The sequence below is a fragment of the Anguilla anguilla genome, chromosome 5, assembly GCF_013347855.1.
Source record: "Anguilla anguilla isolate fAngAng1 chromosome 5, fAngAng1.pri, whole genome shotgun sequence".
Taxonomy (NCBI): domain Eukaryota; kingdom Metazoa; phylum Chordata; class Actinopteri; order Anguilliformes; family Anguillidae; genus Anguilla; species Anguilla anguilla.
In genome coordinates, this window is record NC_049205.1 from 55,796,868 (window position 1) to 55,822,496 (window position 25,629).

The 25,629-nt window shown below is 41.9% G+C and overlaps 1 protein-coding gene across 3 annotated transcripts in view; it reads right to left on the reverse strand.

Moving 5' to 3' along the window:
* The window catches only part of LOC118228406 (cadherin-8-like), a 171,061-nt gene that overhangs the window by 3,584 nt on the left and 141,848 nt on the right, over positions 1–25,629 (reverse strand). For all 3 annotated transcript variants that reach the window (XM_035419925.1, XM_035419924.1, XM_035419922.1), the window contains exons 4-10: positions 25,097–25,216; positions 22,002–22,169; positions 20,439–20,626; positions 15,085–15,338; positions 8,451–8,587; positions 5,384–5,505; positions 4,707–4,824 (exon numbers count right to left, since the gene is read on the reverse strand). In XM_035419925.1, coding sequence (XP_035275816.1) covers positions 4,707–4,824; positions 5,384–5,505; positions 8,451–8,587; positions 15,085–15,338; positions 20,439–20,626; positions 22,002–22,169; positions 25,097–25,216 — 1,107 coding nt within the window. The remainder of the gene's footprint in view (positions 1–4,706; positions 4,825–5,383; positions 5,506–8,450; positions 8,588–15,084; positions 15,339–20,438; positions 20,627–22,001; positions 22,170–25,096; positions 25,217–25,629) is intronic.

The following is a 25,629-nucleotide window of genomic DNA, read 5'->3' on the forward strand; positions in this document are numbered from 1 at the left end:
GTTCTCATAAAAAAACTACAGCCAGTAATATTATTAGTATGTTGTATTAAAATTCATAGAGTATGCACCGTGTTCATCACTATCAGCTAACAAAAAGCTTCAGTGATTCTGTAATCACTCTGGGCTACAACTCATAAATGAATTCAGATTTTAAAGATGACAAACTAAATGCTATATTAAAATGCTTGGAGAAAAAAAATATTCTAGCTGGTACTCAAATGAAAAAAAGTTATGCTTTTGGTCGTGTGTTGAATAAATCAAATTTCATATCATAGTCTGTATCGAGGGCACCCATCCAAGAAAGAAAATAGAAAGAAAATTAAAAAGAACCTCTAAAGTGTAGAAATAATGTTTTTCCTTCTAAACTGGTCTTAGAACATGACTCATTTGGAAATGCCATTGTTCAGTAAATGCGTAAATAAATAAATAAATAAAATGATTTGCAAGCCTGCAGAAAGAGTTCCCCAGTAATCTGACATGGGTGAATAATCAAACCCATTAAAACGTGGCAACCCTTTTTTACACCGTGCTTTCTAATGGGTTTGGGATTGGAAAGGTGGTGTGTCCTGCTGAATTACTATTCATTGGTGCATTGACACTGGAAGTGATTCTTCGCCATGCCATTGGTGAATGTGGTTGGGAGTCATGAGGGAAGAGGAACAGTCGACAACAGCGTCTCCCGCGGCGACGGGGTTTCTGACAGCAGGGCTTCCCCTGCCTCATTTTCATCAGTGACTCCTGATTGGTCACTTGCGCTGTGCTTATACCCAGGCGGTGCATGAAATACAGTCCTCCAGCTCAGGGTCTGCGCAGCTCAACTGGTGGACCGCAGACCAAATAGAGCAATCAGCGCTTTTCTGTACTCTCCTGAACTCAAAGAGTGTGCGGCAGTGATGGGACAGGCCAGACATATAACTGAAACTATAAGTGGGAAATTTAACCTGAAACAATGTGACAGAAAATTGGTTTCAGGATAAATAAATAGATAAAATAAGTGAGGGTGAGTTTTTACATATTTTGCACAGCTTCTGCACTTCAGTGTGTTTTCTCATATCCCATAAACCCCCTCAGCTCTATCCGTTACAATGCAGACACAAGCTACAAAACAACCATAATCACAAGCAATGTTTTATGACAAGCTATTAAGCTCTAGAGATGCATTGCGGCATTTCTATAAACGTAACAGAAGGAACCAAATGTACTGAAAGAAGAAGGCCAGCTGTTAAAGTGCCACAGGCGCTGAAATGGCTCTTATTAGACGCTCCGTGTTCATTACCATTCTCCTTGTGCCCACTCCTCGACACACTTTCAAATTTTGCAGTCCCACGTGGTCCTACGCAACTGACAAATGGAGACTTCATTTGGAAATACGTTCCTGGAAGTCTTGATCTTTGCATGGGCGTGCGCCACATCTCTCTCTCGCTCTCTCTCTCTCTCTCTCTGTCTCTTTGAGGAGTATATTGAGGGGCGGAGAGGAGAAGGAAGAGGGAAAATGGCATTGAAGAAGCTATTAACCCCGAAATGAGTTGAATCGGACGGCCGGCAAAGTGGATAATTGGGTAAAGGTAAATTTAATACGCGAGCGAGAGACGCGGGACGTCTCCGATGTGCCCTCCAACCAAATGTCATTTTTTTTACAGCCTATAAATGTTGATTAGAATAAGCGAGCTCGCCACAGCCTGTGCAAATAAAGGACACCGTTGACGATGGATATTTTACCGGAGCGAATATCAATAAAACAAAGTACGAACAGGCTTTTATTTGCACTCGTAAGCATCCTAATGAATGAAAGGTAAACATTTCCAGGCGCATGGAGCAGTTATTTGCATAAGCTCCGAGCTGATTTATCGTAAATAAGCGAAGCCCTGTTTTTGTTATTCCACGCCCTCAGCGATCGAGGAGGCACATTGTCTGCCGCAGCCTGGCTTCTAAAGGGATGCGAGTCACAGGAACAATGACATTCGCCGCCGCAATGACAGCCTTCATAAGTTATAAACTCTGCAGCGCACCGACTGCCTATTTCGACTTAAAAGAAAAGTCCCACGAATAGTTTATTTCACTGTTCAGTGGTTTACGCAGAGATCCCTGCCCGGTGGGAAACATTTATTAGAGGGAGTGTGAGAGAGGGAGAGAGAGAGAGAGAGGAAGAGAGAAGAAAGAGGTTTTGAGAATTAAAAGCACAAAGCGCCAAATGGAAAAATCTGGATTCCTCGCGCAGCTCGAAGCGGTGCTTCGCTGCGACGTGCTGGCAGCGGGTCACCCGCCTCCCAGAGTGAGCACAACTGAAGTGGTCATCAGAAACAGCCCACCTCACAGGTCTAACCCCGGCCCCTGAGTGGCTCACAGAAGCATAAATGCTGAAAGCTCAACATTTGTTTTTCCCCACATTTTCAAGGTTTTCAGTAAGAGTCCACACAGTAGCGATAGCTCCATTTTAGGTGTACATCTCTGCATTGGCGCTGACAGTGGTGCACTACTAACTCATTGCCTCTCCGGATAAAAACAAACCCAATTGAACTATTTTTTCAATTTGTTTCAGGCGGGGTTTGAACAACAATAATGAGAGCCTTTTAGTGTGCACAGCATATCTATTTGTTTTGCTCAATCATTTGAAATAATTGATTATAACCACAGATTAGCCTGTAATAAAGCAGTAAAACACACATTTGGATAATTATGTACATTGAACTTTGAATAAGATATAACAAAAATCATAGAGAAGTGGTGGACAAAATAGATTTGGATATGGATGCCATCAGTACTTCGTCTGTTTAGTATTCTTTGGAGCTGGAATGCCCGAGAAGAATACAAGCAAAGTGTGTACAGTACATTAGAGAATGCTATGCTAAATATAATGTGCACACTAAAGCATTAATGCTCTGAGATTTGGTTTGGGACTCAGTCCAACACTGAACAGAGACATTTCCCTCACATAACAAAGGGTAACTACACACAAGAATGAGTGCCTTGCTAAGAAAAACACTCTCTAGTGGTACAATTTATATGTTGGCAAGGAACAACAAGAGAGGTATGGCTCGAAGCATTACTACTCAAAACATATTGCACTAGACTGTTACATCTGTTACTAATGAGCCTTTATATTTAATATTTACAGAGCTATTAAACAGTAATGACAAAATTCAAACCTTACCTTGTATGGTAATATGAATTATATGGATGGATATTTTCATGTCAACCAAAAGAGCTATTGATTTTTGCCCTTTTACAGACTTCCTTCTGCTTTTGTGCAAATGGGCTAAATCTCAGGCCAAAAAGGACAAATTAGCTGTCAGTGGGCAGCATGTGCTGATTGCTGAGCATGGAAAACTCTGCTTCTGGTAACAGAGATCTGTGTGTGTGTGTACAGATATGTGTGTGTGTGTTTGTGTGCTTGCATGTGTGTGTGTGTGTGTGTGTGTGTGTGTGTGTCTGTGAGTGCACGTGTGCGCACTTGCTTACAACGCTACGGGCATTAGGAGGTGGTTACACAACAGACAGACAATGCAAGACTAGAAAAGCTAGCAGAGATGACCCAGAGCATGTGCTGGGTGTCTTTGTGGCCAATTCTGCAGCACGAGAAAAAACTGCTTCCACATCATGAACCATATAACGACATCATTAGCGGATTATTTTTTTTGCTAAATCAAGCCTTATCCTTTGTTGGAAAGTGAAGCCTTTTGTGGACCTCTGAAATGTCATCTAACCAGCTAGCCCTGGTCAAAATGTCCTCCACAATCATTTTAAATCTGTGAAGATTTTTCTGCAGCATTTAAGGAAGTGAAAGGTCATACAGTATGTTCGCACTCTGTCACAACATGAGGGTAAGAAATGTGTATGCTCAAAAATGTACCTTGCTTAAGTTCAAGCACAGTTCTAGGATAGCACTTTCCCTTGTGGGACATAAACATCTATAATAGCTGTAGTTAAAAAGGTTTAGTTAATAAATATTCTTGGTGTGAAGTCAGCCTGTGCCTTTTCCCTCTCCCCCCTTACAACATGTGCAATTGCCACCTCGTATTTCCTCATACTTTGTGTGCAAATTTGCTGTTAAGGCTTCGCATTTTCATATCTGTCAGATGTCAGATGGAAAAGATAAAGTTCCCTTTGTGCTTTTCACTGGCTTGGTAGGAAGGAAGAAGAGATCTGAATTTAGGAATTTGCTAAAGAAAATAAATAAATAATCATAAATCATATATATATATATATATATATATATATATACATATAAGATAAATATAATAAAATAAATATATTATTCATGCCAGAACAGATGTGTGTGGATGAAAAATCTTCACCCTGAGCCCTTTTAAAAGACAGTGTAACACCAGACTCTGTGAGAGTGACTTGGGTGGGGGTGGGGGGCAGGTAGTCCACTACACAAATCACTGCATTTTACAGACAAATTTAGAGCCATCTGTTCCTCTGCACCGACTCGTGATGTCACCGTACAAGCAGCACTCATTGTTTCCCAGGAAAAAGAGAAGGTTTGTATCTTGTTCATTCCCTTTCTCAAAACAATACTGCAGTGAAGACTAGTTAATGTCCACTGCACACTGGTCAAGCTATTTGATTAGAAAAGAAAAAAAAAAGTATCACTTAAGTCTGCTTGCTATGAGGCTAGCATTAGGCTTTGTTCATTTGGTCGATTTTGATTCTTTTTTGGATGTTTTTGCACTTTGTGGTTTACCTCATGGGACGGACCTTACCTCCATTGTTTTTAATGGTAAAGTTTGGGTTGTTTAACATTTCAGGCACCAGACTGTAGAGGAAAGAGTGTCCATTTTGCGGGTCATCCCTGTCGACGGCGCTGACGGTCTGAATCACCTGTTTGTGGAAAAGGCAAAGACACAGGGTCACCGAGGGCTGAGAGGACATTACTATGTTTCTCCATCCTTCCGAAACCCACAGAGTCATTGGTCTACGTACAATGAGACTCCTTCCACGTTCGTTTCTGAAATTAAAAACCCTCCTCCTGTGGGAGTCCCCTTTTCAGCAGTTTTGTTTTCTCCGTTCATTTAAATACCCTTCGGGCAAAGTACTTGGCAACAATTTGTAACCGACATTCAGGTCAAAGTTCCGATTCAGCAAATTGTGTTTAAATATTCCTATTGTGCCGTGCCTCGTGAATGAGCTGAATGGGACCTGAGGGACCTGTCTAAGCACGTCCCAAAGATGCTATTTAGCCAGACATTGTTCCTCCAGGATGCCTTGGAAATATGAATAGTTCTGATCATTTCTGACTCTTTTTATTTCGTGCCTTTCTCTTGCCTCCGTCAGCGGGGACCGGTCCTCTTTGGGTAAATAAACGGGGCGCGATTCGCTGCGGCTTGTCCATACTGATGTGTGCATGCCACTAACAGTCGCCGAACGATTTCCCACCTACCTGTCCAGGCTTCCCGTTCTCGCAAAGGAAGGCTTCAAATTCCGTCGCAAACTCCGGAGCGTTGTCATTGATGTCCAGCACTCGGATGGCAATGATAGCCCGCGAGATCTGACTGTGATTTTCTGTTTAAAAGAGGAAGAAGAAGAAAAAAAGATTGTAATAAATTTAAACATAAGTAAGTTGATCGTTACTACTTGTACTACTACCACTGTTACTTTGTCCATGTTCTTTTCCTTGATGCCTGGTGTTGACGGTGAACCAGGTGAGAAACCACACCATCATCACTGAGTTGTTGTGGTTTTTAATTAATGCAAAAATCTGTGTCACCAAAAGAAAAATGCATACAACACATGAGAGAATGAATGAATGAATGAATGAATGAAACAAAAATCTACATCAAATCTACATCAAGATAGAGGATGATTTTATAGTACTTATTTTTGATAATACTTTGATTATTTTTGATAATAGTACTTGATGATACTTATACCAACTTTATTGTTCTGTTTTTTTTCACCCAGTAAATGACCCTTTAATCAGAGACATGGTCACTAACTTTATGACCCATTATCTATTCATTTGGACAAATAAGTATTGAGGAGAGACAGAGGAGTTATAGGGGGCTGCATTGAGCTGTTAATCATTGGCTCACATGATCCATTAACTGTCCTCTTTATTGGAAAACACTATGATTGGCTAACGTAATTTAGAGGTTCATGAAGCCCGGATTTCTCATCCCTAGAAAGATTTGACATTGATTTATTCTGCTCCATGTGTTCTGTCACTGACATAGGACCAACGCCTAGGTTAATGAGGTTAATGACCATATATGACATAAACTGGTCAGTCAGCTATACTGGTTTACTTTCTCTTTTTTTCTATAACAAATAAAAATATACCGGCAAGCAGTAATTACGGGAGCCAAGAACTCACAGCCCCAAATGCCCAAAAGCCAGTGCAATTATGTGCAAGCCCATAATGTATTATATTGATTTTTGATGACCACATTTGGTATCCTTCAATGCTTGGGTAAATATATTGCGATCATATTGCATCATGTTACTTTTGAACATGGGAATTTTAAGAATGTAATTGTAGTTTATGGTTAAAGATAATCATTTTGCGTAGCTATTTTTTTCCACTTCTATCATTGCAATGCCCTGTATAAAACTAAAGTACTATTTCTGCCTGAAATGCATTGCACAGTATTACAGACCAAATCCATTGCAGCCACAAACCCAATGTTTTTGATTAAATTGAATTTGCTTTAGGGCCTTTGTTTGTGGAAATAGTTTGTTTAAATGTCCTTTAAACTCTTGCTGTGGTAATAGTAATTTGACACTGATTAATGCAAAGATGAGTGGGCCTCTCAAAACATCCCTTGGTGTCATTATAACATATGAATAGACAAGACGTCACTTGGAATTCATAGTGAAGAGTGAAGGTGGGAAACCTTGAGCCTTAAGAAATTAAGGTGCGTGTGTGTGCGTGTGCCTGAGTCAGTGGATTGGAGAGACAGAAAGAGAGAGATAGAGAGAGAAAGGGCGAGAGAGGGAGAGAGAGAGAGAGGGAGGGAGAGAGTGATAGAGAGACAGAATAGGATAGAGAGCCAGAGAGAGTTATAGAGAGAGGGAGAGTGATAGAGAGGGGGTAGAGAGAGAGAGGAGGGGAGAGTGAGAGAGAGAAAGAGAGAGGGGGTGAGAGAGAGAGAGAGGCAGAGGGAGAGAGAGAGGGAAAGAGAGCCAGAGAGAGTGATAGAGAGAGGGAGAGTGAGAGAGAGGGGGGTAGAGAGAGAGAGGAGGGGAGAGTGAGAGAGAGAAAGAGAGAGGGGGTGAGAGAGAGAGAGAGACACTGCAGCACTTCAATCACTGCCTGCCTCGGTGCAGAGCGCCTTTCATTCTGCTGCAGCGCGGAAGTCAATCTGATTAGTCAGATGTCATCTGGGGGGCAAGCAGCGGAACACGGTGGCATCTGAGTGGCGAAATCATGATCGAGCGCTACGGGGGAATGCAATTCTTCCCCTTTTACGACACAGAGCCTTCCTTCCCCCCCCCCCCCCCGTTCAATCCAGAAGCCGAGGAACAAGGGCAAACAAGGGCATATTTATTTTAGCAGATTTCTATTAGGTGCGCCGAGCGACGCCGCTATCGCCGGTCGCAGGCACTTTGCCAAAGGGCATCAAAACAAAAGCGGGGAAAACGCGCGCGGCCGGAACGCGACGTGACAAACACGATATTCAGAGAGCGAGGTGAGCAGCCGAGAGCCTTTCCTTATCGAGCCCACCAGCTCCTCTCGCCGCCGCGGAGAGAAAAAACACGCGCCGCAGAGACGCCGCGGCGCGGCGAGCGTTTCGCCTCGCTTTAATTGTATGTGACAATGACAGCACTTCCCCTGATTTACAGAAAACAAGGTTAGCAAATTTCTTTACACGAGCATTGACTGAAAACGGTAATTTCGGCATTATCCCCCCGTGCGATCCTCAGACACAATGGGAATGCAAATGGCGTTTTTACATATCTATAGCGGGCTCCAAAGATTACGCTCAAGCCGCTCAGACCCTCGCATCTTTTTCATCTTCTGTGAACACTGAAATCGCTGCAATTGACTCTGCTGTGGGGGTTTATTAAAGACACATTAATGTACTTAAAGTTCCATGAATTTAACTGCTGAGCTGTTTGCCTCAATTAAAATTCATAGGATTAATGTATTTTCCACATCATTCACCCGAGAAATATTTGTATGCAAAAAAAAAAAAAATACTATTTCACAAAAAGATTCCTAGAATATATGGGCTAGAAATAGGAACAAGTGCTGATTTGGAAATGGTATTGCATGTGCTGGAGAAAGGTCATTTGATCTATGGTGGGACCAAGAGAGACATGCAGGCATAGTTGTGTTTAAATAAAAAGGTGAGCACAAAAAGATGAAACTCACACTCTTTCTGGTGAATAATTCAGCAAGGAAATACAGTTTGTATGCATATAATGCCATTTTCTTAACTAAACGGGGGTTCAAAAATTGGGGAAATAAGAGAAACAAAGGAACGCTGGACAAAAGCGATACTTACTGACTTCTGTGGCTGTCACTGTGATGTTGTGCCACATCTCAGTCTCCCTGTCCAGTGGTTTTGCCAGTGTTATCTTTCCATCTTCAACATTAATATTAAACTGCCTCTCCAGGTCTGTGTGCCGATCAATGAAATACCTGAAAAAAGAGGGGGAAAAAAAGTTTCTTTATCGTGTGTGAATTGTTCATTTGAAATTCAACCGAATAAAATCAAGCCTTTAAGGCCCGTCTTGGGAATGCCTTATTCATCAAGTGGCCCCTGCGGATGAAAATTTGTTAATGCCATGGGAACCCAATAATTATCACCTGGGGATTAATTACCTGCTTCACATTCACAGGAGAGCACATGAAATCGCTGTCAGCTTTTAGAAACACCAATTTGTCTTACGGAAAAGTGGTGTGGACGAGAACCTGTTGACTCCATACACAGGTGGGCTGCCTATAATGAAATACTCACACATAAGCCAAAGTATAGTGCCAACTACAACTCTAAAACAATGCGCATATGGCGGTAGAACAACCAGGGGTGTGGCAGGGGTATCAAACTCCTGGTGGCCACCTTTGTATGCTGGCCGCAATTGTAATCTCTGAATTGTAATAAATCTATAACTGTAAAAAAAATAATAATAATAATCGTTTATTGTAGGATCATTTACATTCTTAAGCCCACATTATGTCAGAAATGGCTATGAGCATATTGTGAAAAATGTCATCTAAGGTCAACTGAAGGAAAAAGAAATTAAGTAAAATCAATGTAAATGGAAATGAGCCAAACCTGAATAGTGTTGATAAGGGGAAAAAAAGGGTAAGGAAGACCTTAAGCTCATGCTTTCAACAACCTTAACTGATGAAGAGATTGACTGCAACAAAAAACAGCACACACAGTGGGCCTAAGAGAACCCCTTCTCTGTGTATCGCTCCAGTTTATTCCTCTAACAATGCACCTGGCTTTCGCCGTTCACTCAGAACGGCAGTGCTCTGGGAGGGTATGGATGCGCAAAGCTGTAATTAAGAGAATTACTCGCTAGCCTAGATTCTGAAGGGGAGCGGTGCGTTGAGCAATGAGGCTTTTGTGCACAAAAGAAGGCGACGAAAAGATGAAGATAATGAAGATGAAGGAAGGTGAGAAGTTCCCGCTTCACTTTCATACAGTGAAACACACCTCGCTGTTCATATCAGTTCCATTTTTACAGGAAAAAATAAACAAATAAATAAATAAATAAGGAGTATATATTTTATATTTACTGGCTGACATGTAAACAGATCAGATCATTCACAATTACAAACTGTTTATATGAATGCATTTGTGTGTGTGTGTGTGTGTGTGTGTGTGTAGTCTGCCTTATATTGCCTCTTTATTCCTTTCTGTTTTCTCTGGTGTTTTGGATGAAGCTAAAAGCTTCCTCCACAGATGGAACGAGAAACAACCTTTCACAAAACCAAGTAAGAGACCCAGATGGATTACCTGTAGTACTCTTTCTCACATGAAACTGACAGAAGTAGAACAGCACAGTTTCAAACCTGCTCACTAAGCACCAGCCAACCCAGTGTTGATTTTCACAAGAACTTGCCTTGGCAACACTACAAAAATATGCATTACATTTTAGATAAAAACACAAGTTAGCAGTGGACAGACAGGGGTTGAAAGGTTTTATTTTGTGTTTTGAATGTTATTTGTCCTCAGTAGCCACAAAAGCGTATCGCATACATAGTCCCATGACCACACCACTACCAGGGAGAGTCCTGCTGGGAAATAACTTCTGGACCTTAGAGAACAGAGGAAAACATTTCATCGAGTAGAAACACAGACCCTAATGAACGTTTTTGGTCTGCAAGGAACAGAGGGGAATGAAATCCTTGAACTTGTCACGTGGGAGAAGGAAGTTGCCCGTGATCTGGAGGTGTTGGTACTGACACAACGCCCTCTGCCCTCCTGGGGCACTGCCCGGTACGCTAAGGCCACAGGTGGTGGAGAGAAAACCGAAATTGGTGTCACATGCAAACACGTCTCCAGATTCGCTCTCTGTTCACCATCTTCACCATCAAACACCGGACCGATTTCAGCGTGCAATGTAACCATAGTCAATTTACACACGGCGTTGTGGCTGTGAGCTTCAACAGACAATGTGACATGCTAATGGGAGGGTCAACAGACGCCACCTGCAGTCATTTATAAACTGATACATATTTCAGACTATAATTGAATTTAAAATAACACGAGCCTACTGAGAATGAAATAGCCAAACCAACAGAATATCTTGTACCCCCATCAGAAAATAATGAAGAAGAAAAAAGTAAGGTATATAGCGTATATAGCCCTGAGAGCAGACAGAGAAGCCACAGTCACCCAGCTGGCTGAGAGGAATAAGAGGCCGGTGATAAAAACGTGTTGCCGTTTTATCGCCGGGGCTTTGATGGGGCTCGGGGCTTTCAGACAAACACCTGCCTTTGATGTGCTTCCCGGGCAGAACACAGGAAGCTCTCCCGTCCCCCGTTTGCGCTGTTTCCGTGACGCAACACCTCCCAAAAGAGAACGCGGTCGCGGCGCTCGTGTTCTTTCCTGCCGCTGAGGGGGTCAAGGCACGGTCATGGCTTTAGGTTCGCAAAGTGTGACACTGCAAGAGGGTACGCTACAGGAAGAGGCAGTTCTGCTTTACTGCTTTATAACTATGCGGGTGAAGGCTACATCCATCCATTATCTATATCCACCGATCCTAGGGGTGCTAGAGCCTATCCCTGCGAGCATTGGGCAAGAGGCAGGAATACATCCTGGACAGGCTGCCAATCCATCGCAGGGCTCTCACACCATTCACTCACACACCCCATGGCTAATTTAGAGTCTTTAACCTATCAGCATACAGAAAGGCCCAGGCTGGATTCTTACTGTGAGGCAACAGTGCTACCCACTGCACCATGTGCTGCCCTTGAAGGCATCAGTGAAGAAAAATAATAATAAGTAAAAACAAGTCCCTATTAGTACTGCTCTGTATTTGGAGGCTTTGAGGTCAGCTGACATAGGCTATTTGGAACTGCAATGGGTGGTACAACCAATAATAATAATAATAATAATAATAATAATAATACGGTATTTATTGTTTTATTGTAAAAAGTTGTCCTGCTATCACATATATTTAATAAATATACTACCTAAAGACCATTTATAGAGGTTATCAACCTTTCATGACCTGACTTATCCTCCTCCTCCTTTCCCCCTTTCCCCTGGTTCGTCCTCCTTATGTAAGCTGCCTCCGTGACTAAATGTTTCACAGGGAAACAACACGAATTTCACAATGTCGCTTTCCTGTTACATACCCTTCGCAGACACCCTCATTTACAAGACCCCGATGTGTCACTTGCAACATGTCTGCCGTCGTGACAAATGCTCGCAGTCTGGGACGCTCTATCACGGACGATTAACTGACAGCACCTTTCGCCTAGGAGAAGGCTGGGTCTGAGAGCCTCGCTTCCGCCCCAGACTAAGCAGAAGCAAAGTGCTCTCTCTAATGCCAAAAGTCATGCATGAGTTGACCGCCCGTGCAGGAAGAACACTGAGAGGTTGCGCTGAGCCGCGTTACAGGAAGACCACCTGAAATTACACTCGGCTGAGCGCGCGAACTAGAGCCGGAGGGCAAAGAGGGAGCGGGAGAGGGAGAGAGACAGAGAAAAAGAGAGAGATAGAGAGAGCGTGTGTGTGTGTGTGTGTGAGAGAGAGAGAGAGATAGAGAGAGATAGAGAAAAAGAGAGAGAGAGAGCGTGTGTGTGTGTGTGAGAGAGAGAGAGAGATAGATAGAGAGAGATAGAGTGTGAGTGTGTGTGTGTGAGAGAGAGAGAGAGGGATAGATAGATAGAGATAGTGTGTGTGTGCGTGTCTGTGTGAGAGAGAGAAATAGATAGAGAGAGATAGAGTGTGAGTGTGTGTGTGAGAGATAGAGAAATAGATAGAGAGAGATAGAGTGTGTGTGTGTGAGAGAGAGAGAGAGAAAGAAGGCAAGAGAGAGAGTGCAGAGAGAAAGAGAAGAGAGAGAGTGAGATGGGGGAGCAGGGGGGCAGCGCAGAGAATGGGAATTTTAAGGCTGAAGAATATCAGACCTTGTGTAGAGCTCTAAGTGGCTCTATGGCTCTAAGTCTTCCCATCACTGCTGCAGACAGTCCATTCACCCACAGAGTAAGCACAATTACAGCCATCATCATGGAAAAACAAACTGCCTGACTGCCATCAGGAGATCTGCCACTTCTCTCTGCTGTGGGTCTACAAGCCACAAAAACACAGACATACTGAAGGCTCAATTGGAAGCCTGCAGGTTTTATTTATTTTATTTTTTCATGTATTTTTTCAGCAAGAACAATCATTTCTAAATCTTAACTATAGTAGAATACAGAATAGTAGAGAAAAAAACTTAAGACTGTGGTATCTCAAACCAAGTCACAAACTGTTATGAGCTCCACAATTCAATGTGGTAGCTAATAGCTGTTAATAGATCAAATCACTTTGATTACCAGCATAACATGTACATTAACATTGCGCAATTCAAATGTACCACAACCCATTTTGAGGCTGCTTTTGATAACAATAATACGGATCAACGTCACATTTATCTGTTATTTTTTTTGCTTCTCTTGTCAAATGTAAAATGGGTGGCTGCCTGTTGAAACTGACAGAACGGCATGCAGTTATTAATATCAGACAGCGCATGGTAATCACGTTCAAGGAGGGGGGTAATGGATGTCCCTTAAGTAGGAACGCTGCGTTCTGTGGTGGGACAATTTATCAGTACCGGGAAAGCGGGCAAAATGGCAGGAAAATGTCAGGTGGCGTCAGAGCCATTAGCTTCAAAGTCGCCGCGTCCCGTAAGCGGAACCCCTCTTTCCACTGGACGCCGGCAGACGCGGGTGTAATGTGACATTAACCACTTTACTGTGCACAATCTATGCCACTATTTCCTTGCTTAAAATGTCATCGTGAAAAGGAAAAAAAATAATAAATCTCCTCACTGCCTCTAAGCAGCCTCTCTGACGCTCTGCCTAATGCTGTTTGCCCATAGGCCCTACCTGGCCTTACCCACACTGTGGCTGTAAAGGCCTGGGTGTAACGTTTTTAGGTGTTTCATGGTTTCTGGGTATGCAATTTTCCATTGATATCTGTACAGTACGTACAGTATTAAGGATTAATGGGGGAATCGTTATGTATTCTTGTAAAGACTTACTAGAGCTTTATGCTCTGACATTTCATTTTAGCGATGACACAGTTCATTGCTTTTTGTGGGTAAGTCTTCAAACATAAATTTGATTATAATGACAACCTCTTTTGGTGTCCTTTATTTATTTATTTATTTATTTATTTATTTATTTATTTAGCTAGTTAGTTATTTATTCCACAGCAGGCATCATATAACATGAGAAATATAATTGACACTAAATTGCAATGTACTTCTCGTAAAATCCACTGTCGAAAGCGCCCGCTGTGCGACAATGCGATTGTAAATAATACGAAACAATGGCTGATTGACTGAAAAATGTCAATTGTCAAATGACAAATGAAGACCGTGACACGGCATCCATCACGAAATCTGAGTGATCTCGGAGAGCTGGCCCTTTCGAGTGAGGGAAAGAGACCAGCGTCGACGTGCCACGAAAGGAGGCGGTTCGGTTCTTCAAAGCAGCTGAGCAGAACATTTTAGCATTCCGGATGAAATAAGGAACACAGTGGTGACACGTGGGCCAGCTGCACACATGGCACACAGACTATTTCAGGGATCTATCATCTGCAGAGAGCAGGAAAAATGCTAATATTTGTAACTCCTGAGACAAAAAAAAGAGAACTTTTTTAGGTATACAGGCTACATAAAATGGACCTCGGCCATCATATCTGCTTCCTCTGTCACTGCAGAATTACAGAGCTTGTTTTCCCCAGAATACACAGAGTCACTGGAGACTTAATAAAATATCAGAGTGGATGCAGAGAAATTGCTAGCATGACCTACACGCAAGGTGCCCTTCTATTTCATTATTTTTTTAAAATGGGTATAAGCGATACCCATATCGCTTATACCCATTACAGCTCACCTATAAGTGAGCTGTAACAGTCAAACTCAACATCAGATTATTATTATTATTATTAGTATTATTATTATTATTATTATTATTATTAATGGGTTCAACAGAATAAAAATCATCATTAAAAACCATTCAACCATAGCTTGAACTTAAGCCTGAGAAACTGATTAGATGTACACGACATGAACAATTAACAATAGTCACTGGTGAAGAGAAAAGTGTTTTGCATTCAGAAACTGACGTGGCAGATTGCAAGAGAATGTAACCTTCTGGGCCATCTATATGCAAATAAGTGCATACTTACAAAGACATGTCAGATGATACTTTGCACAGGGCTGTGAAATGCTGTGAACTATCTCTAATTAGCATGTAATAGCATCACTGTGGTGATAATAGCAATATTGTACTAAACTGAACAAACAAAAAAACATGCATTTCCTTGAACTGAGGTTATTCCACCAGGCATCAGTAAAAGAAAAAAAACAGATTCCAAGGTTTACGCTTGATTTAATGAAGACAGGACAACCAAGGTGAAGCGTCACAGCAGGATCGTGGGTAATAAAATAAAAACGACGTCTCACCTGACTTGACTTCCTGTGATGTCTGGGTCACGGGCGTCCACCTGCCCGATGACAGTGTTGACGGTGGCGTTCTCGTGCACGTCCAGCGTGTAGGTGGACCTGGAGAAGACGGGGGGCTCGTCGCAGTCCTCCACCGTGACCTTCACCGTCGCCGTGTCCTTGAACTGGCCGACGCTGTCCAGCTGCGCGTTGGGCCTGATATTGGTCGCCTCCACCTTCAGCGCGTAGAACTTCTGCGTCTCGAAGTCCAGCCGCTGCGGAAAGTGACGGAGACAAATTTGTTTCACTAACGACCGTCTCGGGGAGAGAGAGAGCAATGGGACGTGATGTTGACAGATGGTGGTGTTTTGGGAATTTTAGGAGCCAAAAGCCACCCTCCCACACTGTAGAGCGGAGAAAAGTGGAGAAAACTTCTAGAGGAAAAATTGGAGCAAAATAAACCTGTTATTTAGTGGAAAGAATATGTGTCGTCCATGATTAATGCTTTATTCATTTGTACACGCAGCAAACACCTGTTCTGAGTTGGAGACATTCCCAAAATTTTAATCTAACAGGGTTGTCAGAAACCTGTTGGACACCAAAAAATAAATAAAAAATAAATTGTGTAAAATGTAATTTATATATTTCTTTTTTTTTGGAAATAATGTTTTTTGGCATGCACTTCATGCCAGTTTCAAAACAAACAACAAAAAGAAACTTGGGAGAAAGAAACTGTCACATCATTATCGTTATGAATAACATCTGCAGTATTTAAAGACAAAGAAAATTTTTTTATTACTGCACCACCATTCACAACTGGTGCCAGAGAATGGCAGTAGGGGTTCTATGGTGGTTCTACAGCACTCTTTGCTTATTATTCTCCACATGTTCAAGCGTCTATTTTACCCACAGTCTTCCAGACCTGCATTCCCTATTCCATGATTCCGGAATAGTGGGTCAAATCACTTCTGTGCTCCATGACCTGGATTTATTGGAAAGGCAAAATGGGTCTTCTCGCAGGAATAAAGTAGCTAAGCTTTGGGAGCTAAGCTTTTTTTTTTTTTTTGGAGTACAAAGGAGAGATGTCAGCTGGAACAGGGTTTGTGGGAAGAAAAAGGGCAAAACTGAATGTATAAATAAATACAGGGTCCCACGGGCCGGTCCGAGCCCGAGTCGGGCTTGGGCACAGCTGTGGCTGGGGGAGCAGCTGGGCGTTGGTACTGAAGGGGCAGTTTTGATGTTTCCTCGCCTGGCACCATGGCACTAACGGTGGCAAAAGTCCTCCTACCGCTTCTGCCACAGTCTGGGAAGCTATTCAGTGTTTATTATTATTATTTTTTTATTTCTCTGTCTCTCTCTCTCTCTCTCTCTCTCTTTCTCTTCTTTTTCTTTAATAATATTAACTTCCTAGCACCCAGAGTGCAGCAAACAGCTGGACGTTGGTAGGGAGCGCGGCTAGCTAAAGTGCAGAGGGAAAATACTTTCGGCTCAGGGTGACTCAATAAAGCCAAGGCTTTCTGAGGTACAGAGGTGGCAGCTGGGATGCCTTTAAGCTCTCTGACATCATTAAATAAAAGATCCTAGCAACTCTGCACAGGTACAACCAGGAATCTATTAGGATCCCAGCAAAAAAAAAAAGTAAATAAATAAATAAATAAACAAGCGCAAATCCGCAATAGCTGCGACCACACATGCGCATACATCCAGGTGTGCATGCATCCACGCACACACCCTCACACAAACATGTGACCTCTTCTTTGGCTCATGACCAACCTTTCCACAAAATCTTGTGCAAATCTGTGAAGCCATTTGTGAGTTAAGCCATTTGTAAGTTTTTATGATAGGCCACGTCCATCGCCACGCCCCCTCTTTGTCAATCGGCCTGAAAGTTACTCAGCTCTGCCTTTGGTCATGACCAACCTCCATGCCAAATTTCAGCCTCCTGGGGCGAAAACTGTGGCCGCTACAGGGTGGGACACTTTTGTGGACCAACCGACCAACCGGCAGACAGAGCTATATAGCTGCGGTCACAGCTAATAATAAATAAATAAACCCTTAAAAGTTCTCTCGCATGTGATCGTGAATTCTCAGTACTGTTGTGCAGATATGCATTGCGCAGAGCAGGACTGTTTCATAAATGTAGCTTTTACACAGGGTGACTGCACCCGTTGTTAGAGCCTATTGCCACACAGAGTATTCTCTCACTCTCCCTCCAGTCCGATTGCTACAGTAAGACGTGAAATGGCACTTTGTCCTTGCATTTGCAAATAAGCATTCAACCCCCTTCCCCTCTCTACCCTCAGAAAATAGGTTATTACGAACGACTCACTGCTAGTCATGACCACCATTTTTCAGCATTGTGGAAAAAAGGCCAGCTGGGGGACTGTCTCGCGTTCATTCGGGGAGCTCAACCTGAACAGCCCTTGAACCTCGCGAATGCACTGATCCGCGGTTTGCTTGTCATATCGACGGGGTACATTCTAAATGAAGAGCCGGCCCATAGTTGTGCTTTCCGTTAACCTGACGCTCAAACGCTGAGAGCAACCGGTCTGGCAGCACCATCCTCTGCCAGATCTCTCCTGAATGCCCCACATCTGACATGGGCTGTGGGGTGGCGGGTAGTACTGAGAAAAGGGTATTCATTTTAGCCAAATGGAAACACAGAGACCGAGAGATTGTTGATTCTCTCCTATTAACTCAAACAACAGTGCTTGTGGTTATGAGCTAATCGAGCTCATTGAGAATTCCAGTTATGAAGGAATTGTCCCAAAATCTTTCACGTCTAATGAATCTCTTTATTTAAACGTTAGATGCATATATTTCATTTCAAGAACGAAACACCTGTACTTTTCAGACTATTGAAAGAGCCTACATACAACAGCATTGTTTCTTTCCTTTATATCGCACAGTCAGCTGCTCATGTGTGAAAATAATTTCTCTTGGCTATTTTCCTTCATTGTACTTGTACATTGTATGGGCTGAGCATGTGTGCAAGAGTCCTTTTCTGTGATTATGCAATCCAATTTCACAGCAGCCTATGGTGTGGTATTCACCATGTGTGTGTGCGTGTGTGCATGTGTGTGACTGTGTGCGTGAGTGTGGATGCGTGCCTGCATGCGTGTGCGTGCATCTGTGTGTGTGTGCGTGTGCGTGCATGTGTGTGTGAGTGTGTGTTTGCCTGTACCGTATGTGTGTGTGTGTGTGCTGAAGGGGCTCTTGATTCACATTACAGGACATCCAAAACCAGCTGGCTTTCTGGGATCCTGAAGGGTCACACAAACTCAGTAAGGGGGTACCAAAGCATGCCCACAGTAAAAGCCAATATGTGACAATGCATATCACAGTACAGCTGGATGTCACTGGTAGCTGAGAAGATCAACACACAACTGCATTACCCAAAACAAACAGACAAATCAGAAACAAATATCAAAACATATTAAAAACTCTGAACACAGTGGCATTTCATAAAACAATTGAAAAAAAAAAAGAAATCACAATGACATTTGACAAAAAAGACAACTCAGAAAACAAATTTTAACAAAGTAAATTGGAAAAAAGAAAAGAAACACAATGACATTTCACAAAACGCAACAGTAAAAGAGAAACCGGAAAAAAAGGTAGGTACAAGCACTGTCATTGCTGATTGGATGTCTATGGTGTCACTCTGGGATAAAGGAAGTTGAGACGGCCCCTTCTTTAATACAGCTCACACCACCCTACAGGTTCAATCCTCACACGAATTCTCAGCTCCTCAGAAATTAGAGTCGGGACCGATGTGGTGGAACAGGAAGAACTGTTTTCAATTAGTTTCTTCTCACTCTAGGAGATTCAGGTAATTGATCTCAGGCCTGGCCTGGGACCCCAAGGAAAAGTAAAATTGTTTCTGGGCTCCATTTAAATCCAGTGTTCAGAGATTAATAATGTTACAAATGCAAACTGGGGTAAACATCAGTTATGTTTTTCAGAGCAGGCTGACATTTACCAACTTAAGGTTCATTGGCCTTGGAAAGGTCAAAACACCAAAGAGGTGTAAATCCCTTTAAATTTTTCTTTCAACAAGTATATTGGATTCCACTATTCCGTAATGGACTAAATTAAAGTTTAATCTCAGTTTAATCTTAAACCGTTCGGTGTGCTTTCAAGTGTTATTCTCAAATTGATACATTGGTTACCCTGAAATGTTGTTTTCCAAGTACTTCAGCTAGAAAAACTCTGGTTAGAGAATGCTAATTATATTAAGTTTATGCTTTTCAGTTTTAAAGTATTTGTGTATACTTTCTTCTTAATCATGATTTATTGGCTTTGTTAAAGTGTTCATTCTACTTTCTGCTTTTCCACCCTCTTTATGTGTCCTTACTTTGCTATGCACATGGCTCTTTCACATCAGGTTTGATCAAGGAAAGGTGCTATGCTGTGCTTTGACTGTTCATTATACAGTGCCTTTCGTGTTGAGGTTGTCAGCCCAGTGTGATTTGTCATAATTCATAGGTGGATAATGATGATGAATGGTATGTTATGGCGTGTTCCTACAGTGCCTATAGCATAAGGTGAATTTTTTAGAGCACGGTTACACTCATGCTTTATATTCTTCCCTACACAACTCATGAGGCATTAGGATTTTACAGATTAATTCTGGGGCTCGCTTACATCAGTCTGCAGTACGTGATGCACAGGGACATGGTTACAAGAAGTTACGGTCAACTATAAATATTTTTTTAGGTACTGAAGTGGCAAATGCAAATTCACATTGACTCTGAATCTCCGGGGTACTTAAAACCCATGTGGTTGACTGCTGCTCCCGGAGGGCCACATAGGTAATTGCAGCCAGACAAATATTCTCCTGAGTCAACCAATTATTTTATACAGAACCAACTTAACTTCCAGTCCCAGTTCTGTGAATGTTTGCGGTTCAATTAATGGAAGCCAAAACTGGGTCTTGATAACAATAAATGTATCACTCTTAAGCATCTAACTCTCATACATTCCTTGTATAAATAAATAAATAAATAAATAAATAAATAAATACACTTGTCCTGGACACACCACACCAATTTAAGATTCAAGGGACATACAGTACAGTATATTTTGGCATGATAACTGTCCCAGGGTAAATGTAATCCAAAAGCCATTTCACTAAAGTCGAGAATGTCTGTATCTTACCTACAAAAAAGAAAAGAAAAAAAGACTTATGGCCGCCATAAAATAAGTTTTTTGGGATTATTGGTTTCTTATTGTACAATTCCCAGTGAGCTTATGTGTTGGTCTTCTGCCTTTAAGTGCAGCCACGCAACTTTGGAAAATCAATAATGCGTTTTTCTGAACATAACAATAGTTTCCCTCGTATCAGACCAGGGCTTGAAAAGACAGTCACCCACCTTCTTTAGCCGAAGGATTCCTTCCTGTGTCTGGGGATCAGTGGTTATCTCAAAAAAATCCCTCTCGTTCCCTTCAATGATGCTGTACGTGGAGCGGCCATTTTCTCCTACATCCCTGTCATTTGCCTTCACTTTCCCTCCCGGTTTTCCGACGCCCAGATCCTCCGGTATTGTAAATTCGTACAAATCTGACAGACAGAGAAAACAAACCGATTAGCACCATGATACTGCCAAAACCTTTACCATGTTGGATGGAGATTCAGTGATATTCAGTGGCTCAGGTATACTAAAAGGAACCTTTTAGCACCTCAGAGATCAAACATGCAGGTCTTTCTCTGTGATAAACAGAGCGGCTCTAGTTATATTGCTTGATATGCCATCCTTACATATTTGTACAATACTCAACATGGAATTCATGTGGATCACAGCTGCAACTTATTTCAAATAAACTGTTACATTAACTGTGAAATGCTATTTCAAGTGTTAATTTGGCTGTTATCTGTTATTCATTTACATCATGTATTTAGGGTGCAAAGCTTAAGGATATTAATAACAAAAACCTCTTTCATGTCAAATGTTTGCATTTGCCTCTAAATGCAGGGAAATAAATGAATCCGTCCTAATAAATGTTTGCTCCCCATCTCAATCATATCACCTACTCTAAGAGTATGAATTAGGCTCTTTGAGAAAAGGTGTGAACCTTTATCAATCTGCCCAGTGGTGAGTACATGATGTTTGAAGTATAGCTGACATATACAGGTCTGTAGCAGTTTTCAGTGCTCTATGCTGGTACACCTTGATGGTCCATTGTAGTAGTCAGACAGACATTATGCCATGGTTAATTTGCAGGTTGGGGGTTGCTATTATAAAAAGTCATCAAACTTCGGCAACTTGGCTACTTTCTTCAGTCTATTTTTTATCATCTCTTCTGAGATCCACTTTTTTGTTCATAAGGCATTTTGATTAGTTTTGAAGCTACGACTTCTCTTTGTCATCTTCTTCACTTGATAACAAGCTAATGTTCAAATTTCACTGCCAAAACTGTCTAGCAGTTACATTATGTATCCTTACATGATAAAAAAAAAAAAAATAGACACATGATATTGGACAACATAACCAGGTATATTTCACAGAAATCTGTGCATTTCAGAAGACACTTCTACTGCCAAAGAAAGTACCAGAGATGGTTTATTTGTGTTTGGAATACATTATCTGCATAAATTTGACATTTATAAATAAAATGAGTAACCATGGATTGGATATGTTTATTGAAACAATGGGATATAATACACATGCCTGGAAGGGCTTGGATATAAAGTTCTTTTTGTGTTTGGTCGAGGGCCAGTAAAAGTAATTGCATTTGGCTCTAATATTTCTGAAGTTTGAGGGTGACAGACTTAACCACAACCACCCAAAATAATGCTCTAACTCAGTTCAGACCACAAACCACAGCACTGTGTGAAGCTATGTGCATTTCCTGGTTTTAAAGAAGAAGTTGGTGCTCCTCATTGCTGGCGGTGACAGTTGAAATGACACATGTGACAATGCAAGAATGCAGCTTACTTTTTGAAAATTTGGGCGGGTTGTCATTGATGTCTGTTAGCGTGATGGTGACGGTCGTTGTCCCCGACAGCCCTCCCATGTGACCCCCCATGTCCTTGGCTTGAATGACGACCAGGTACTCTTCCCTCATTTCTCGGTCCATCGCCTGCAGGGCTACCTTGATGTCCGCTAAAATAGAATCACAAACATATTTGAATGAAAGATTTATTGTAATGCTTCATTTTGGGGGGATTTTTTCCCCTAAGACATCAAACATTCAGTAAAACAAAACAAAGAAACATGAAAAAGACAAATTGCTGCAGTAAAAAGTAATAAATACTAATTTAACATTGTGTACTGATACCTTGCTCTGAGTAGCTATGTATGCCAGTGTTATAAAACTATTTCTTTCTCTATTGCTTCTGGATATTGGGGTACAGATGCATTGAGATAAATGTTTCACATTCTAAGTACAGGGGGTGTCCATCATCTGAGAACTATTTTATAAGCTTTAATAATGACTCTCTGTGTGTAGATATTTGTTTAACACTTAACTCCACATATCTTGCCTGCAGCATAGTGTATTTATTTTCTGTGTAATGTTGACATGCCTATATCACAACAAGATACAAAAATTTTATTTGCTCTCAGTAAAAATATTTCACTGATTATAACACAGGGACACAGCATATCATCAATTATATCAGCTATTTCCTGTTTTGAAAGCAACATTTGATCATATCGAACCTGTCAATTTAAAATAATTTGTAGCAATAGCAGATAATTCATGACTTTGATGATTTTGTTCCCTTTCTCTAAATAGTCCCTGCCCTACCTCAAAGCTTATCGCTTACTCTTATCGCAACAGCAACTTTTTTCCAGCAATCACTTTCCCACCCATAAATTTAGGCAAATATTTCATGCTAATCTTGTATAATATAACACTGATTACAGGCCTAGCAGCTACATAGCACCTTATTTATCTGCACTGCAATTACAAAGCTAAATTACCTTGTGGCCTGCTGAGGAGGAACGGGCCAGAGACTTTAGGATTTATTCCACGGCCAGATCCAATACATTCTACAATGTATTCTAGTAGCCGTCCAGTCTGAATATACTGCCCTGATTCATATTGGCAGAAGAGGAGCTTTTACAATCAGCGCCGCCACAGATTTTTGGTGAGGGCCAATATATCATTTTTATTTTTGGCTGCAGTTCTGCTTTAAACAGTACATACAGTACAGCAGCACAGTGTAAATTCATAAGCTAGTTGGAAATGTAATCCACAGTGCTACTGGATTGATATAAGAATCATCTCGAGAGGAATTAGTAAAAACAAAAAAACTTCAGATTAAAGTGTTGCAATGGTGTGTCCAATATGATTAATTTTGGAGGTATGATTTGACAACAGAGCTTCACCACCTAATTGCATTTCAGACTGAATACAAGGAAGCCTGCAAGTTAATTGAATAAATAAGCAAGCCTTTTCTATATGAAAGGTTAGCTGGGCACAATGACAGATCCCTTAATAGCCCTAGCCGTATTTATAGTGAGACAATTGTGCAGCAACAGCGTTAAAAAAAGAAAAAGGCCCAGATCCAGGATAAAAACCCGAGCCCTGTGTGACCCGTTCATTTTCATTCATCTCTCCAGTTCCGTGGGCACTGCCTCCTCTCCTGCAGGTGGGCTCGGCATCAATAATTCACTTTAGACTGGGGCCCGAGGCTCTCTGAGGAGCGGCGCTCGCCCCCCCCCCCCCCCCGCTTTAAAAAGGCCCTGTTGTTTCTGTCGGGTTCGCGGAATGTTAACGTCGCGGGGAACAGGCCCGAGCCCCCAGTCGCTGCCGCGTGCAGACCGCGTGCTCTTTTAGAGGCGCGCGCCGCGCCGCGCCGCCAAGATGGGGTATTTCCCATCTGCCATTGGGAAACCGCGGTTACGGGAATCTACAGAACAAAGCCGAGAGCGGAGGGATGGAAAGAGGAAAAGCACCGCCGCCCTGCTCTTCTCAACGCCGCGCCCGTAACTTGAATAAATTATACGGAGGAAACCAAATAAGTGCGGTTAATTTCTTGCATAGTTGGACACATCACAGATTCCAAGGGTTGTTTTCTCCTTACCTGCTATTGTTCATTACCACTCATTAAAACATCTGGCTTACTCGAATGAGCCATCTGCTTACGCTCAATAATCATGCAAAGTATGATCTCAGGTTTCTAAATGAGAAACTGTTAACGATTAAATTATTATAATATTTCTTTTCATTTCCAAGTGTTTACACATCAGAACGTCGCGTAGATTGGGCATCATTATGAAGATGTGCGGAACCCCAAAACAAAACTAACTAAAACGATTTCTTTTCATCTTATTTATTGTTGCTCGCTCACCGAATCGCGATCGTCCCATTCTCTGATTTTCATCTCATTTATTATTAATGTAACAGCACCGCTATTTTGTTCATGTTCCTCGCCAATGCGCATCTACTGTAACAACTATTCTGAAAATGCAATTAGAAGGAAGAAAATCCACGGTTAAAATAAAACCGGTTGACAGTTGGACCTGCCTCCCACATACGTCTAGGCAGAGTGGGCATCTCACACAACTGTAAGCCCGGTCATTTCAAAGAATAACTCATTTCAAGGTATGTTTGAGATGACCGCACTTAAAAAATTTTTGGGACACCCACTCTGTCCAGACCTATGTGGGAGACAGGTCAAAGAGAAGATAAGGCACACATCTCAAGCGGATTTTCTTTCTGTGTTTTGATGTATAGACATACTGCAAAGTGCTAGTAATGCTCAGAGTGAAGGCATGCCCCCCACAGGAAGTGACATCACTCCATGGAATGAAAAAATTCTCTATAGGTTTCTGTTATTGGGAAGTTGTACCTTTTGGCTGTAGCTAGTTAAATTTAGCAGGGTAATTACATTTTAATTTTGTTTTTCAAAAATAAACTATAATGACCTTTTCTTCCTCTCGTACAAAAAATTATAATTGGGGGTTTAAATGTCTCTGATTTCCCAAAAACTAACTGTAAGGATGAGCACTTTATTAAAAGCAGAACACGATCTTATTCACTATCAAAAGGCTCCAGCTTGCAGACACAGTGTGCCATTTACCGCTGTTGGGGTCGATGGAGAAATAAGGCTGTCCTTCCAAAATGCTGTACACCAGCCTTGCGCTGTTCCCGTACACCGGGTCATCCGCGTCCGTCGCTGTCACCTTGGTGACTGATGTGCCTGCGGACAGAGGAGGCAAGGTGAACGTCAATAAAACTCCGTGGGCCAATCGCGCGGTCCTGCAGACAACAACAACAACAACAACAACAACAAAAAAACAACCAAAAAATTTTTTAAAAGAATAAAAATAAAAAACACCAAACCACCTGAAATGGCATCATTTAAACTTGCATTTAAATGATATTTTTCTGTTACTAATTATGAAATTCGTACATTAATTTCGGCAGTTTGCATGCGACAAACGGCGACGCGGTGTCTTTGCGCGCGGATCTTGACCTAACCTGAATTAATGACCCCTTCAGCCTGCTCATTATCTGTGGTGGTTCAGCTGCCTGTGGAGCTGAGATAAGGTGGGGGGGGGGGGGGGGGTGGGATTTACGGGCCCGTACAGTGCACTTATGAGACTCCGCGCT